Source organism: Mauremys reevesii, linkage group 2 (assembly GCF_016161935.1).
Source record: "Mauremys reevesii isolate NIE-2019 linkage group 2, ASM1616193v1, whole genome shotgun sequence".
Lineage (NCBI taxonomy): Eukaryota > Metazoa > Chordata > Testudines > Geoemydidae > Mauremys > Mauremys reevesii.
Genome location: NC_052624.1, coordinates 221605706 through 221623327, shown reverse-complemented (window position 1 = coordinate 221623327; position 17622 = coordinate 221605706). Strand labels below are relative to the sequence as shown.

Sequence of the window (17622 nt, the reverse complement as noted above, 5' to 3'; positions counted from 1 at the left end):
TCTCACCCCCAAACTCCCTCCCAGAGCCTGCACCCTGCACCCCAATACCCTGCTCCAGCCTAGGACCTGCACCCCAGACCTCCTTCCCCACACAAACTCCCTCCCAGAGCTTTGGGCAGGTGGGGGGTGGAGTTTGGGGGGGCAGAGTTTGGGCAGGGGGCAGGTTCTGGGCACCACCAAAATTTCTAGAAACCTGCCACCCCTGGCTGGAGATGTCTTTCTGCACTGGGCCCTTTGCCCAGGGTCCCCCCTTGGCTGGCCCCAGTTGCTCACCACACCTGGCTCCAGCTCCAGCCCCACTCTGCCTCAGCACTGATACTGCTTCTCTGCCTCCAGTCCCTGCTGGGGCTGTTTCTCTGGCCCCTCTGGCTGCAGCTCTGCTCCCAGCACAGGATCTGCTCTCCCTGGGCTGTGCCTCTGGCTCTGTGGCTGCAGCTCTGCTCCCAGCACAGGATCTGCTCTCCTTGGGCTATGTCTCTGCTCTGTGGCTGCAGCGCTGCTCCCTAGCTCAGCTTGGGCCCCTGCTTTCTCCTTAGCTCCAGCCCCACTCTGTCTGACCAGGCAATTCCAGCTCACACAGAGGCCAGGACTTGCCCTCCTGACTCCTTGATTAGCCTGCCCACTCTGTCAATCAGGCTGACCTGGAGCATTGGCCGCTCCCCATTGTTCCTGGGGACTGTCAGTCTCAGTCGCCTGATTGCCCATTGACGCCCCTTTTCTTTCGGTTTTGGGAGCTAGCCAACCACAACACCCCCACTGACTGTTAGTAAGGGTGCAACAGCCGCTTACACACAGACTCCTATTCCCCCTCCGCCCCGGCCCAGTGTGCGTCAGTTGCTTTCTGGTCACCCTTTGGACCCGCCCCATTTCCAGCTTTACAATCCTCCCCTCCCCACCCAGTTCCTCTGTGTGACCGCCCAGCCCGCCTCCCCATCGCCTTCAGCGCGGAGGAGCGAAGGGACCAGAGCGGTAGGCTCCGCTTCGTCCCCCGCGCCCTGGTGCCTGCACCCCGGGGACGCTGGGCGGCCTGACGGGCGGAAGCGCCGCTGGAAAGGCGGGGAAGGGACTTCAGCCGGAGGGCGGCCTGCGGCACGTGCCGGGGAGCTGCCAGTTACACCGGAGCCCGAGGCGGGAGCTGCCAGCGCGGTGAGTGGGGCCGCGGCTCTGTCCGTCCCGCGGGCGCTGCAGGGGGAGCGAGGCGCGTGGGCGCCCCGGGGCCGCGCCGCTTGGCCTCTAGCGCTGACCGGCGCCTTAGCTCGTGTCTCTCCCCTGGGCTGCTCTGCTCTGCTGTGCTGGCGGGAGGGCGCCGGCCCAGGCCGGGAGAAGAGGCTGCGGCTGCAGAAAGGAAACCGGCCCACCGCTGCTGGGAGTGCGGGGCACCCGCTGGGGAGAGCTCTTGACGCCTTTTAATGCAGATTAATGGCTGAGAACTTGCTCACCCCCCCCCGGGGTTTGGGGGGAGGGGGAGAGTGGAAGGACCCCAATCTCGAGTTCTAACCGTGGGCTCTTTGTTGAGGGGTTATCCGGGGTTTTCTTGCGTTACAGAGCTGGAGGTGTTGGTCTGGCAGAACAAGCCTTGAGGTTGGCAGCTTGGTTGTGTTTTTGAAAGGGAGGAGCAAGGTGGGGGATGAGAAGCTGGTAAGGGCTCAGTGGAAGAGGACTCTGGTGGCTACATTCTAACTACTTGATACCAGTAAAGATAGGAGATGCTCGTCTCTACGGTCTTATCACCCCAGGAGAAATTCCCAGTTCTCCGTATCTGTATAACCCCTGCAGTGCTTGGATAGTGCCTCACAGCTGGGTAGAAAAATCTCCCAGCAATTGCATGTATGCAATGTCAGAATTGCATTTAGCTGGTCTAAAGACCTGTTGCATCTGAACAATTTAAGTGTTAGGTAGAATGTGAACTAGGTCGCCTGGTTCCAGTCGTCTTCTCTAAGACAGCATTGGCCTTCCAAAATATCTCAAAATCCATTTTTTCTGGGACTAATATTAGGAGTTGTGGATTAGGTACTTAGAGTACAATGTAATTGATGGGATTCAGGAAGAAGCACTAGTGGGGCAAAAGGTGCCATACTTTTTAACCAGTATTGGCATAGCCACCTTGGATGCAGTTGAACCAGTTTATGCTTAATCTACTTCTGTCCAGCTGGTTCAGCTTCCACCTCTCTAATTCTCTGGTGTATACATAATCTAATTAACTAGCTGGGACCCACCTAAATTTAGTGTTCATTGCTTTTATGTGCTGATGCTATGTGTATTTGGGGAGCTAAACGATGAACAAGGTGGGGGATGAAAGGTTTTCAAAGATGGCAAACATATGAAGCTTGCAGTTAATGTAAACATTTGTGAGGGAGGAAATGTTGACTGTAGGTATGAGATACTTATTTCAAACTGCTAAATTAGTCTATTGAACACCAAAAGCCTATGTGACTATGGTAGAAATCACTCTTCTTTGTTTTTAAAAAACATAAAAACATCACCCTACTATCTTTCTACCACACTATAAAAGCAGAGATCATCCATCTGATTCTTGGAGAATTGAAAGCTATGCTTATCAAAGGTTTTGTGTGTTTAAAAAAAAAAAAAAAAAAGTGTTCAGTGGAGTTAATGGAACAGAAAAAAATGAGGAATTGAGAAACAGCAGAGGCTCTTTCATGTTCAATGTACAAAATATCTATGGTTCACAATTTTGCAACATTCCAAGTCTTCTCACATTTTTGTATTTTAAAAGTAAACTTAATGTAATTGTTACTCATTTCCTGGCTCATAATATCCAGTCAGAGGCTTAAACTTGTTTCCCTAATTTCTGCCATGTTCTTTTTGGCGGTCCATATTTCCACATGAAAGTTCTGAATGGGACTTGAAAAAGTGAGACTTAATGCCTTGATAAAAGGCTTTCTGAAATAACTTTCTCTGTTTTAATAGCCATCTAATGCCTTCCAAGGAAAGTAACTGCTTGTGCCTACATGAGAACATGGCAGTAGTAGTAGTAATTTGAGAGCATCAACTTGCTAAATTTCACTGAACTTTTTTCAAAGAATCAAGAATCCGAGTAGTTTTATCAGTCACTATTTGTATACCACTGCTGCCTGTATACATAGCAGTGAACAATAGATGAAGTGCTTTATGTTTTGGTGGGGGAGGGATGGATTCATGTAGGACTCCAACATCATGGTCCAATTTCTCAAAGGAACCTCTATCCAGCTTCTAATGTACATGCAATCTTGAACTAAAATAAATTATATGCAGTTGCAACATAAATGAGTGTCTCAAATTTAAAAACTTAGTCTCCGTGCTGAAAGTTGAACTCTGAGCCCAGTACACTGAACCTTCACCTGAGGAAGGTAAAATATTGATTCTTAAGGCTACAGTTGCAGAGCAGGTTTCAACATCCTGCTGTGATTAAAATCATATTCTATATGTTCATGGAAGGTGAAATAAAGTTGTACCCCCACAAAGACTTAAGCATATGCTTAACTGCATTGAGTACAGTGCATAAAGTTAAGCACACTTGAGACTTTGTGGACACTAGTATTTCTACTGCATGTTTGGTTAACACACAATTTTAAAGAGAGGTTTTGTTTGGATATACAGTGTAAGGGGTACAAACAGTATTTACATTGTAGCTCACCTGCAAAAAGCCAGCAGAGATGATAAAGTTATTGTCATGTGAGCAACGTAAGTATCTCATTTTTCTCAAGGTTGTTTTCTGAAGTCCTTTATGCTAACCGTTTTCAAGTAGAGCAAGCTTTAGGCTTTAGCCTGGATACAGTACCTCGACAAGAAGGAACTTACCTGTTCCAGGGATTGGCAACCTTTGGCATGCAGCCGAGCAGGTCGGGCCAGTTTGTTTACCTGCTGCGTCCAAAGGTTCAGCCGATCATGGCTCCCACTGGCAGCGGTTCACTGCTCCAGGCCAATGGGGTGTCAGGAAGCCGTGCGGGCCGAGGGATGTGCTGGCTGCCGCTTCCCGCCACCCCCAATTGGTCTGGAACAGCGAACTGTGGCCAGTGGGAGCCATGATCGGCCGAACCTGTGGACATGGCAGGTAAACAAACCGGTCTGGCCCGCCAGGGTGCTTACCCTGGCAGTCCTCATGCCAAAGGTTGCCGATCCCTGACCGATTGAATGCAGAAGCCTGTCTTCCAGGAATGTTTTCTCCAAGACTGATTTAAAAAAGAGGATGTGAGCTATTAATTGTTGGCCCAGCTATAATTCCATTTTGGAATTGTCATACTACATCTAAGACACACTAGTATAAAAATACACACTGGTAGAAATGTAAATAGAAAATAAATATACAAATGCCTATTAAGATGTCTTGCATAAAATAGCATTACAGTGCTAATCAATTAAAAGTATGTGTATGTAAATGAAGTGATTCGGGGAATTGTGAATACCTGCTTATCGGGCTCTATCACTGGGGCCCTATCAATTTCACGACCATGAAAAACATGTCACGGATCACAAAATAAGTCCCTCCTCATGAAATCTGAACACCCCCATGCTGCTGAGAGCTCCCCAGATAGGGGCTCCTAGCTGCAAGTCCTGCCCAGCTGGGGAGGGACAGGATTTGTCCTTCCCCTGCATGGCCACTCTTGGGTACCTCTCCAGGCTACTGATAGCTCTGCACCCCCTCTCCCTCACTCGCTTCCTGTCCCCATTGCTTCACAATTGCAGGAGGGGTCATTGTCCAGGGAACTGCCCAGTCTCCCCCCCCCCCCCTTCCAGATGCACTTACTAGCTTGTTTCAATAAAAACAAAAAGAAAGGTCAAGAACTTGACAGAATTTTTGATTGACACTTTACAGCAGCGAATCACACTCATGGCTCAACTCACAGATTGGTAGATACGGACATTGGTATGGTTTTGTAGTGCAGTGATCTCACTTGGCAGCCTACCAGAAGATAACTGAAATTACAAGTGTAAAATGACTGTCCAAAGTAAATGAAAAACCTCTGAAATCATTAGTGCAGCAAATTATGTGACAGTATTTGGAAGCCAAATTCTACATGCCAGTGGTGACAAAGTATTTTGTCGAAGTTGCAATGTTTCATTGGATTACACACGTTGAGCAAGGGTTCAGCACCACATAGACTTAGAAACCTATTGAAGCAGAAAGAGGGCTGTGGATAATGCATGGCTGATAAAAAGTTACAAATACAAAAAACAACTTCATCGCTTTTTAAGCAGATAACAGCTCTGAGACCCATCATTTAGCTAGAATGGAACTTGTGAATGCATTTGCAAGTGCTAATATACCATTGAAAAAACGTGATCACTCAAAGCTGCGTGAGTTCATTCAGTGGCATGTACAAAATGCCAGTTGCTTACCAACTACGAATAAGCTACGACAAGACTACCTTTCACAGGTTTTTGCTACACATTTTGAGGCAATGAAGTCTCAAATTAACTCATCAGTCTTTTACAGTTATTTTGGATGAGTCCCTAGGTAAGCAAGACAACTATGTACTGCATGTTCTGTTTGATTTTATTTCTGACAAAGCCAAAAATGTACAGACAGGAAAGTTAAGAACAGAGCTCACCGATTTCATTTACTTGGATGCTGTTAACTACACTACAGTTTCTCAAGCGATTAACTGAAATAATTTCAAAATATGGTGCAAACTTTGACAAAGTATCTGCTTTCATAAGCCACAATGTAACTTACGTAGAATATCAGGGTTGGAACGTACTCACGAGGTCATCTAGTCCAAAACCCCCTACTCAAAGCAGGACCAATCCCCAACTAAATCATCCCAGCCAGGGTTTTGTCAAGCCTAACCTTAAAAACCTCCTAAGGAAGGAAATTCTATCACCTCCCTAGGAAACCCATTCCAGTGCTTCACCACCCTCTTAGTGAAAAAGTTTTTCCTAATATTCAACCTCAACCTCCCATGCTGCAACTTGAGATGATTACTCTTTGTTCTGTCATCTGGTACCACTGAGAACAGTCTAGAGCAGGGGCTCCCAAACTTGTTCCGCCGCTTGTTCGGGGAAAGCCCCTGGGCGGGCCGGGCCGGTTTGTTTACCTGCCACGTCCGCAGGCTCGGCCGATCGCAGCTCCCAGTGGCCGCGGTTCACTGCTCCAGGCCAATGGGAGCTGCTGGAAGCGGCTCAGGCCGAGGGACGTACTGGCTGCCGCTTCCAGCAGCTCCCATTGGCCTGGAGCAGTGAACCGCGGCTACTGGGAGCTACGATCGGCTGAGCCCCGGCCCACCAGGGGCTTTCCCCGCACAAGCGGTTTGGGAGCCACTGGTCTAGAGCCATCGTCTTTGGAACCCCCTTTCAGGTACATGATAAAAATCTCTCAAATCTATTCTCCAAGGTGTAATGCCAAATGCTGTCCATATTACATGTAATGCATATATAATTTCTCTTGTCATTGAACTGTGGAGATGTAAGTCTAGAAAGTTGACAAACTGGTCAGCTACATTAAAGAGATCTTTAAAACACTGCCCTAGCCGCAAAATTCAATACAGGCAGCACACTGCAAACATGACTGAAATCAGGAAACAAACAATTGCAGTTCCCCCAGATCCAGTACTCTATGGAATTCCTGGTTTAGGGCTGTACAGTACCAGGCAGTTCACCTGAAATTCTGCTCTGAGTTCCTCTCGGAAGAACTGACACTGACAATGAAAATACAGGTTTTAACAGAACTTTCAACCCTTCTAAACAATGCTCAGCTGAATGAGAAAGTTCAGTTCATTGCCAAGAATGCCACAGCACTTAATTACTTGGTTCAAATCTCAAGATGTTATAATCCACCAAATGTACAACAAAGTAATGGATGTACTATTCTGGGTTGAAGCACAGTCAAACGAAAACCACTCTGACAATGCTGAATTAAATGCCAGTGCTCAGCAGGCGTTTTCTTGCATGGCAAAGAAGCTCAGACAGTACTATTGCTACAGGGAAGAGTCAAGCGATACAGGAAAAACAGCTCAGAAGTTTCAACAACCTGCAGTGGGGTTCCTAAAAGCTGTGCGTATATGCGAATCTGCACAAATGCGCCTGTTGATGGATTTAACCTCGCTTAATGCAATTCCTGGCTTTGACATGAATTCTAGGCTATTGATTCCTGCTTACAGAAATATTATGAAAGAAGTGGACTGTAGTTTGCCTGTGCTACAGTTTTGGAACTCAGTGGAAGGCAGAATCTCCCACCTCGCAAGGCTAGCTTGGCACTGGAAATTCCAGTGAACGCCGTGGATGCAGAGAGAGACGTGTCTAAACATGGACAGTGTTTTCAGCGCAGAGACAGGGAGTCAAGAAAGACACAGTTGCTGGGCGGTCCATGCTGACATTCAATTAATGACATTAGAAATTGGAATATATTTTTTCACTTGCTTTTGTTAACTTAAGGCAGAGGTTCTCAAGTTTGAGGATATGAATTGAGACAGTTTTGTAGGGTAGCAGTCTCAAATGCCCATATCAGAGAGTTGAGCCCTGACTGTTGTTTGCTGCTGTAAAGAGTCAATAAATCCTGTCAAGTTCACATTACTAAAACAAGCTAATAATTGCATCTGGAAGGACGGGGAGCACATACTGTACTGTGACTTGCCCCTCGCAACTGAAGATCTCTCGGGGCAGGAAGTGGGTAGGGCGGTGCAGAACTTTCTGTAGCCAGGAGAGGTAGCAAGAGCAGCCGTGCAGAGGAAACGAAAGTCTTGTCCCTCCCCAGCCTGGTCGGGACTAGCAGCCCCTTGCTGGGGCACTCCCAGCAGGATGGGTGAGATCTGACCCACCTCCACCTCTGGGAACCTTCTGCGGCTGCTGCCTTCAGAGCCCAGCTTCGAAGGCAGCACAGAAGTGAGGATGGCAATCCCACAACCCCGCCTACAACAGGTTTGCAACCCCCACCTTCCCGTGTTGGGTTGGGACACCCACAGCTACAACACTGTGAAATTTCAGATTTAAATATCTGAAGACATGAAATTTGCCAATTTTCAAGTCCTATGGCCATTAGATTGACCAGAATGGATAATGAATTTGGTAAGGCCCTACCTATTATTTTTTAATAGTTTCCACTGTTATATGTATTCATAGAGGGGATCTATTTAGCAATATTTTTTTTTCAGTTCTAAAATACTTGAAGTTTCACTGTTGCTGTTTTGTTCTAAATGGTAAATATTCATCATTAGCAGGTGTTTGAAAAATCTTCTCCAAGATGAACTTCTTCCTGGAAACACTCAAAGTCCTGGTGCTCTCAATATATTTCCTGTTAGAATCTCTAGTGTTGTTGTTTGTTCCTGTGCGAAAGAAGAGTGTTGCTGGTGAAATAGTACTTATAACAGGAGCCGGAAGCGGAATTGGAAGACGTCTAGCATTAAAATTTGCCCGCCTTGGAGTCACCCTTGTTCTCTGGGACATTAATCAAGAAGGTAACAAGGAAACAAGTAAACTAGCTAGAGAAAATGGAGCCGTGAGAGTGCATGCTTACTTGTGTGACTGCAGCAAAAGGCAAGAGATCTACAGAGTGGCAGATCAGGTAAAATATTACATGTTCATGTTTCTTTTTTTTAATCTCATAAAATACTGCCTGATCATAAAGCACTGATCTCTTACCTAGATGTCATTGAACAGAGTTGATGAGTCCAGAGCTCATGTCATTCATTCCATTATTAATCCAGTGCTGTGTACATTACCTATCTTTACACACTTCAGTTTCTAGCGTCAGCTTGTTCAGCTCCCTCCTCTTCTGCTAAAAGGAGGAGAAACACTTAAGCATTGTCCTTTTTAATAAAGTTATCTGCTACAAAGTGGACCCTCACTCAGATAGATTAGCTCTTCACCAACTAGTTCACTTACTGAACATGAAGTGTAAGCACTTTAGTATATTAAAGTTAAAGCAACAATTAATGCTAGAACTACTGCAAAGAATGAGCCGTAGAAGTAGCAGTATCTTTTAAAACGGACTAATGATTTGCACAAATTTAGAATAACTTGTGAGATTTTTTCAAGAACTTCATATATATGCTTTGATCAAATGTATCAGAGTCTGAAATATTGCAGTCTTTCCCTCCTAAAGAGAATTAGTTCCTACAAATCAAGTACACCGTCAGCAATTATTTGCAGAGTTGATACCAATACCTATGCTTAAAATCCTTTCTATATCCTTCCTATAAGAACCTGTTTTCCGCTGCTTAAAATACTGTTAAACCTGGTTGCTGGGCTGAAAACTCTATCTGCTTCAGGCTAAATTTTTGGAAAGTTTCAGCTAAAATAATTCAGCTCTTTCTGGGAACAGAGTTGGAGGGGAAAATACATTGCCTTACCCGTATTTTAAAAAAAATTACAAAAGCTCATTTAAGGAGCTCTAGCACAGAGGTGGGCAAACTACGGCAGCCCGCGGGACCTTCCTGCCTGGCCCCTGAGCTCCTGGCCCAGGAGGCTAGGCCCCGCCCCCGCCTCCCCCTCTCCCCCCCAGGTACCCCCTCCCGCAGCCTCGGCTCGCTCAGCCACCACTGCAGTGGTCTGGGCGGCGGGGCTATGAGCTCCTGGGGCAGGGCAGCTGCAGAGCCGGGCCTGACTCAGTGCTCTGTGCTACATGGTGGCAGCTGCAGCGCGGCTGTAGTGCCACCAGCCAGTGGCGCTCAAGGCAGCGTGGTAAGGGGGGGTGGGACAGGGAGGGGTTGGATAGAGGGCAGGGGAGTTTGGGGTGGTGATCATGGGCGGGGGTGTGGATAGGGGAACAAGGGGGCAGTATGGGGGAACAAGGCTGAAGTGGGGCGGTCAGGAATGGGGGGGGGTGGATGGGGCGGCAGGGGGCAGGCAGGGGCAGGGGTTCCGGGGGCAGTCAGGGGACAGGGAGAAGGGGTGATTGGATGAGTGTTGGATTTGCTTTTTTTGTGGTTGGTGAAAATCTGTCCAAACTTGGCTAAGTTACAAGCCTCTACCAGTTGTCTCCATATGATAAGTAGAGAGGCTCCTTTGAGGCCAGCAGTATTACTTTCAGAAGAGCCTGTTTGCAACAAGCATGCTGCGTTACCTCATAGCTCCTACAAACTTTGGCTGTACCCACAGAGTAACTAAATATGCTTCACCCTAGGGCTGCAGGGACTGAGCAGGGCTCTTCTTGGAACTCATCCTCCTGGATGCTGGGGGCCACTGTGGCATCAGTGCTAAGAACAAGAAGACTGCTGGCATCTGGGTAGCAGGAAGAGGGAGGTGACACCCTGACTTAAGAACATAAGAATGACCATACTGGGTCAGACCAAAAGTCCCTGTAGCCCAGTATCCTGTCTTCCGACAGTGGCCAATGCCAGGTGCTTCAGAGGGAATGAACAAATCAGGGCAATTATCGAGTGATCCATTCTCTGTCACTCAGTCCCAGTATCCGGTAGTCAGAGGCTTAGGGACACCCAGAGAGTGGGGTTGCATCCCTGACCATCTTGGGTAAAAGTCATTGATGGCACTATCCTCCATTAACTTATTTACTTTTTTTTACAACCCAGTTACACTTTTGGCCTTCACAACATCCCTTGGTGACAAGTTCTACAGGTTGACTCCTCTGTGTGTGAACAAGTACTTCCTTTTGTTTGTTTTAAATCAGCTGCCTATTTCATCAGTTTCTGCCAGGTGGAACCCTCTAGGACAGTGGTTCTCAAACTGTGGGTCGCGACCCCATTTTAGTGCGGTCACCCGGGCTGGCTTAGACTTGCTGGGGCTCGGGGCTGAAGCCCGAGCCCCACCAGGTGGGGCCCAAGCCGAAGCCTGAGAGATTCAGCCCTGGGCATCAGGGCTCAGTTACAGGCCCCCTGGCTGGGGCTGAAGCCCTTGGGCTTCAGCTTTGATCCCTTCCCTGCCCAGGGCAGTGGGGCTCAGGCTTTGGCTCCCCCACCCAGGGCAGTGAGAATCAGGCAGACTCAGGCTTCGGTCCCCCCTCCTAGGGTTGTGTAGTCATTTTGTTGCCAGAAGGGGGTCGCAGTGCAATGATGTTTGAGAACCCCTGCTCTAGGCGGCAGTGAAACTGCCAAGATTCAGTTCTGCTTCAGCTTGAGGACAGCTAATGAAGAACACTAGAAAGGCGTCTCTCCTATGAGCAACAGCACAAAGGATACAATCCACCCCTACCTTGGGAACCAGAAAAAAAACAGCTGTGGCAGTATAAAGAATGTGAAACTGCAGGGCCTTTTATGATCTCTCCTTGCAGAAATCACACAAAGGGAAGGCTGACTATTAAAGCAACTATAGCTTTAAACAACCCTCCCTCCCATTGAAGTACCCAACAGGGGAGCAGGGCCCACCCAGTAGGAAATAGAGCAGGGACATCCCCTAAGAATCAGTTTTGAAACTCTGATTCAGAAAACAACCCCCTCCGCCCCCATTTTCTCCTACTGTTCTGGCCTTCCCAACACAAGAGGAAGCAGAGTGAGGTCCTTACTTCATTGCTTGGTACCAGAATTACATCTGTTGGCAGGCTACTTTAAGACCAACCTTCTCCCAACAGTCTAACGCCTGTGCTTATTTAAAAAAAACATGGTTCCAAGTCTAGCCAGCCAGGCTAAATAGGCGGCTGAGCAGCTTACAGGGAACTTTGCACTGTGCTGTTGCTGTGTAACGGGTGTCAGACTTGCTATACTATAGGCATCTGACACCATTATTTTTTTTTAAAACCAAAAAGCTTTAACTGAATTCTCTGAGGCATTAAGGAGTCTTGCTGCTGCTTCCTATGAATCTGTTACTCCACTAGACTTGTACCATTGCCAGTTAGAACCACTTCTCTGCATTCCTCCCCAATACAAGGCATAAATAGGAAGAAATAACTGAGAAATGGAAGCATGCTTCCAGAAAAATGATGATTAAATAGTCACATGAAGTGTGGTACAAACACCCAGGACCACAGCCTCATGCTGATCAATGTAAGATCTGTAATCAATAAGTCCTTAGCCATTATGGACAAATTACCTTACTTGGTCTAGGGGTCACAGAAACCAACAGGTCCTGCAAGGTCAACTCACCTCATCTCTCTGCTTCCCCCCTACTTGCCACACACCCAGAAAGTATGAGTCTCAAATGGAGTAGCCATTTTTATACCCGAGAAGAAAACACCACAGTTTTCTTTGGCCTACTCCACAAAAGAACAAAAAAGCAAACCAAGGATGGCTTGTGTCAGCTAGGATAAACAAACTGGCATTAACGTTTTAAAGATATCTTCTAAGGAGCAGAGCCGTCTGTAAACAAGGTGGTCAATTTGCCAGTTTTTCTTAGCTTTCTGCCTGTTCTCTTCCCTGCCCAAGAAGCGTGTCAGATATCACCAAATAATCAGAAACCAAGTGCAGGGCAAAACACACAGCACCCTCTTTCCGAGGACTTGGTCTATTCACACACGTAATAGTTGGGGTCATTACCTGTGATTCTGACCCCTGCCCTTTTGGTGTGGTTAAAAACATAAAGATGACCTACTAAATGGGACTGACACCTCCTTGTGGGGAACCTGTTACTTGCCTTAAAATATCTTTTAGTCTGACCAGTACGAAAGAAGCCATTGCTTGATGTTAAAGACTTCTCAAACTGCTGACCTATTACCCAGTATCTAACCTTCCTGTTCTGCAGGGTTGCCTAAAAACACAAGTTGTGCTACTTTAACCATATGTAGTTATATTGGTACAAAGTGTTGTCTGCTGTGTCAAAGGGTATGCCTGCCCTGTAGCACTCCCTGCTGTCCAGCACATGTCTGTATGGTTTCTGTCCAGTTCTTTCATTGTTTGTCTGTTGCATAACTAATTTTGCAAGATTTAAATCTACTAAAGCGATGGGGTAAGCTTGGTTAAAGAAGTATAGATTTCACCATCACAACTCTTGATAAGTGATTCCTTGCCAGACAGAATACAATCAAACAAAGTTGTCTTTTTAAACATCTTAAAAGCTGTGTGTTTATATGGTGATGGTGGGTACTGTTAGGACAGGAGCACCTTCTTAACAGCCTGATATTTCATTGTTTTAATAATTTAGATAGAATGTGAGGATGTGACTTTCTGCTGTTTAGCTCATGGCTTCTACAGTCCTAATATGGCTGCAGAAAAAGACGTCAGACCTTACAACCCCTAACTAGAATAGTTACACTGGTTTGCAAACTACATGTTTAAGCAGATTAAATTCAGAAGCTAGCAAAAAAGGTCTCCAATATCATCTGTTAGGTGCTGGAACCCTTCTGTTAGATTTAAGGCTGGGGCAATGGTCTTATCACAACGAATAAAAGGGAAGAAATCACAGCTGTGTATGTACACTTTTCCCCACCCTCACTAATACGCCAAATCCTTAAGTTGGTGGGGATTGGATAAATATAGTAAGGCCTACTCTAAATTTAACAAGTTACTACTTATTAACGCTGCCTATAAATTACCCAATGGAAAATTTTATAATACAGAAGCAATTAGGTTTTGGTTTTTCCCTATCCTGCCATAGGGAAAACTTGTATACACTTCTCTGCCAAATTCTCAGCACACATGGCATTGTTAATTGTTCTTACAGTATTATGCAATATAGTAGTGATTGTGCAAATAGAAGAAGACCTGGTGCATGCTTCAAAGAGTTTACAGTCATGTGGGGGAGAAAACAAAAAGCAAAGTGGTCAGAGTGGAGAGAGGCATTGTCTTGTCCATTTTATTTATATATTTCCTCAAACATCTCTCTACTTAGCCCCTTTTGTGAGTCTCTTTGCTTTATAACCCTTTCTAGCTCCTCCTTTGTTTTTTTTCTAATCTGTTTACCAGGTCTGTTTCTCAGGGCTTGGCTACACTTGCAGATGTGCACCTCTGGGAGTTACAGCTGTGTTCATAAGCTGTGTAGGGAAAGCACTGGTGTGTGGCCACACTGACAGCTACCAGTGCTGCAGTGTGGCCACATTTGCAGCATTTGCAGCGCTGTTGGGAGTGGTGCATTATGGGTAGCTATCCCACAGAGCACCTCATCCCATTTTGGCGCCGTGGGTTGTGGGAAGGGGACGGAAGGGTGCGGGTCATTCCGCTTCCTGTCCCAATGCCCCGTGATGCATCGCTTCACATCCCAGCAGTCACTGGTTTTCCGTCCACGTTTTGCGCCATTGTGACTCTCCCAACGGTTTCTGTGCAGCGCGATTTCTGTGGGAAATGGAGCCCAAGTTGCTGAGGAATATGCTGCTGAGTCTCGCCAGCACATCACATTTGGCAGTTGAGCTATTCCTTCAGCTCCAAAGTGACAGTGAGGAGTCCAATGATGATGATGATGATATCGCGTATGACACTAAATTGCTTGTGGCATTCACGGAAATGCTCAGCACCGTGGAACGCCGCTTTTGGGCTCGGGAAACAAGCACTGAGTGGTGGGATCACATCGTCCTGGAAGTCTGGGATGACGAGCAGTGGCTGCAGAACTTTCGGATGAGAAAAGCCAGTTTCATGGGACTGTGTGCTGAGCTCGCCCCCACCCTGTGACGCAAGGACACGAGATTGAGAGCTGCCCTGACGGTGGAGAAGCGAGTGGCTATTGCAGTCTAGAAGCTGGCAACTCCAGACAGCTACCAATCGGTCGGGAACCAGTTTGGAGTGGGAAAGTCGACCATTGGAATCGTGTTGATGCAAGTTTGCAGGGCCATTAATCGCATCCTGCTAAGAAGAACCATGACTCTGGAGAACGTGCAGGATATTGTGGATGGCTTTGCACAAATGGGTTTCCCTAACTGTGGAGGGGTGATAGATGGGATGCATATTCCTATTCTGGCACCACTCCACCTAGCATCCGAGTACGTTAATCGGAAGGGGTATTTCTCTTTGGTTCTCCAGGCGCTTGTGGATCACCGTGGGCGTTTCATTGACATTAACACAGGCTGGCCTGGAAAGGTGAATGACGCATGCATCGTTCGGAACAGTGGCCTGTTCAGGAAGATGCAGGCTGGGACTTTTTTCCCAGACAGGAAGATCACAGTAGGGGACGTCGAAATGCCCATTGTGATCCTTGGAGACCCCACTTACCCGTTAATGCCTTGGCTCATGAAACCGTATACAGGGAAGCTTGACAGGAGCAAGGACCGGTTCAACTACAGGCTGAGCCGGTGCCGAATGACTGTGGAGTGTGCTTTTGGCCGTTTAAAAGGGCGCTGGAGATCTCTGTATGGGAAGCTAGACTTGGGGGAAAGCAGCATCCCCATGGTTATATCCGCGTGCTGTACCCTCCATAATATTTGTGAAGGGAAGGGTGAAAGATTCAGTCAGGCATGGACCACCGAGGTTCAAGTCCTGGAGGCTGAGATTGCACAGCCAGAGAGCAGGGCTACTAGAGAGGCCCAGCACAGGGCTACAAGGATTAGGGATGCCTTGAGGGAGGAATTTGAGGCTGAAAGCCAACAGTAACGTTTGTTGCCTTGCACGGGAGTGAAGTGCAGTGGTTACAATGTTCGTAGGAATCTGTTTTTCCTAAAATGATTTGCAGTGCCTGTTTCTTTCCTGGGCTACGGTATCTTTCATTTTCTGCAGTAATAAAGACTGTTTTCAAAGACAAGAAATCATTTATTGAAAAGAAAATAACTTTCTTGACAGACCACACAACATTTTGGGAACCTAAAAGGGCGGGGGGGGGGGGTGAACTGTACTGTCACAGGTTTGAATATGTCCTGTCTGGAGTGCTGTGCAATGAGTGCTGCACTTCAGGATGAAAATACTGCATGGTGATGGGGGTTGAGTGCAGAGGGTAAGGGTCATAGTTCTCAGGGCTGGTTGGTGAACGTACAGGTGTTGGAGGCAGCTGGTGGAGGTAAGAACCTGGATGCTGGGGAAGGGGGTTTGAAGCTGACATTGGGGCACAAGGGAAAGAGCTTTGGGACGGGGGGTGGGATGGCGCGGTAGTGCTCTGCCTGCATGGCTACGAGTGACTGGATAGAGTCCGCTTGGCGCGCCAGGATGCTTATCAAATGCTTTGTGCTTTTCCTCCTGGCCGCTGCATTTCTCTGGCAGATCCTGCTTTCCCTTTCCCTCCAGTCTTGCAGGTTTTTACTCTCTCTGGCAGACTGATCCATAACTGCTTTCAGCATGTTGTCTTTGCTTTTTTGCGGCTTCTTCCTGAGGTTTTGTAGCCTTTGAGCAATCGAGGAGACGGGCAGTCCAGCAGTCAAGGACACTTTCCGAAAGGCAAAAATGGCAACAGTTAACAGGGGTGGCATTGTTCATAATCTCATCCAGATAGTAATTCCCACACAGTGAAGGAGTTTACAGTCTTCACTTTAGCATACTTTTCCCATACTAAACAGACCACACAGAACCCAACAGGAGCCACGAAATGGTGAGTAAGGGGGACTGATTGCTTCAGGGCTGTGCAGGGGTTTCTGTGCGTTGGGGACAGCAAACAGCTACAGGGGGCATCTGCACTGAACAGTCTCCCAACATTTTCCACAGGAGTTAATCCTGGAAGATATCTCGCTGCTGCGGGTCACCAGGGAAGAGCAGGAAGGTCTTCTACAGCAATGCGGATTCCGCCCTGGCCCCTATACAGCTTGCCTGTGTGCAGCAATGGTCCCCCCACCCCTCGCGGCACAGTGGCGCGGACACGTTAGCCTGACTGGGACAAGGACCACAGTGGCTCTCCCTATAAACTTGCGCAGGTGCATTGCCCACGCTCTGGCTGAAACTTTTGAAGAGATTACTGAGGCCAATTACCGCGACGTGATAGACCACATCAATGGGCTATTCCACATCTAGGCATGCATGCATGCAGCCCTAACCCCCCGTCCTCTCCCGAAACATTTCCATCCTGAAAATAGAAGCCGCTTACCAGTAACCCGCTCCTCTGCTTGTCCTTCACCAAGTACCGGCTGCTGCGACTGGCTACCTTCCTCCTGGCTTGAGAAGAGCTCCTGGCTGCATGCCTCCAGGGACTCTGGGGTGTCTCCCCCCACCCCTGTACCCTCACTCTCGGTTTCCTCCCCTCCCTTCTCCTCCTCCTCCTCTCCCCCACTCTTCCCCCCCTCACTCAGAAGTGTCCATCGTGGTCCTCGGATTGGTGGTGGGGTCACCCCCAAGTATCGCATCCAGCTCTTTGTAAAAATGGCAGGTCGTGGGGGCAGCGCCAGAGCGGCGGTTTCCCTCGCGGGCTTTGCAGTAGGCACTCCGCAGCTCCTTTACTTTAACCCTGCATTGCAGTGCGTCCCGGTCATGGCCCCTTTCCAGCATGGCCTTTGATACCTGCCCAAAGGTATCGTAATTCCTACGGCTGGAGCGCAGCTGGGACTGCACAGCTTCCTCCCTCCAAACACTGATGAGGTCCAGCAACTCGCCATTGCTCCATGCTGGGGCTCGTTTGGCGCGTGGAGGCTTGGTCACCTGGAAAGATTCACTGATTGCACTCCACACCTGACTGAGCAAACAGGAAGGGGATTTTTAAAATTCCCAGGGCATTTAAAGGGCGGGTCACCTGAGGCCAGGGCAGTAGAGTCCGAACTGATGAGCAGAGTGGCTGAACAGGCATTCTGGGATACCTCCGAATACCTTGGAGGCCAATTACAGCGCTTTTGGTGGCCACGCTTGCGGAGCAGCGCTGCATCACCAGCGCTGCAATCCTTATACCCGAGGCAGAGCAGGAGTACAGCCAGCGCTGCAGCCAGGGAGATGCAGCGCTGTATGTGCCTTGCAAGTGTGGACGGTG

The 17622-nt window shown here is 47.9% G+C and overlaps 1 protein-coding gene across 2 annotated transcripts in view; it reads left to right on the top strand.

The window, feature by feature from the left end:
* The first annotated feature begins 1007 nt into the window (after positions 1-1007).
* The window catches only part of LOC120398926 (epidermal retinol dehydrogenase 2-like), a 34517-nt gene continuing 17902 nt past the window's right edge, over positions 1008-17622 (top strand). Inside the window, exons 1-2 of one of the 2 annotated variants that reach the window (XM_039526697.1) lie at positions 1008-1146; positions 8151-8497. In XM_039526697.1, the coding sequence (XP_039382631.1) occupies positions 8177-8497 (321 nt within the window). In that variant the 5' untranslated portion in view covers positions 1008-1146; positions 8151-8176. The remainder of the gene's footprint in view (positions 1147-8150; positions 8498-17622) is intronic. The other variant, XM_039526696.1, reaches the window with a different exon arrangement.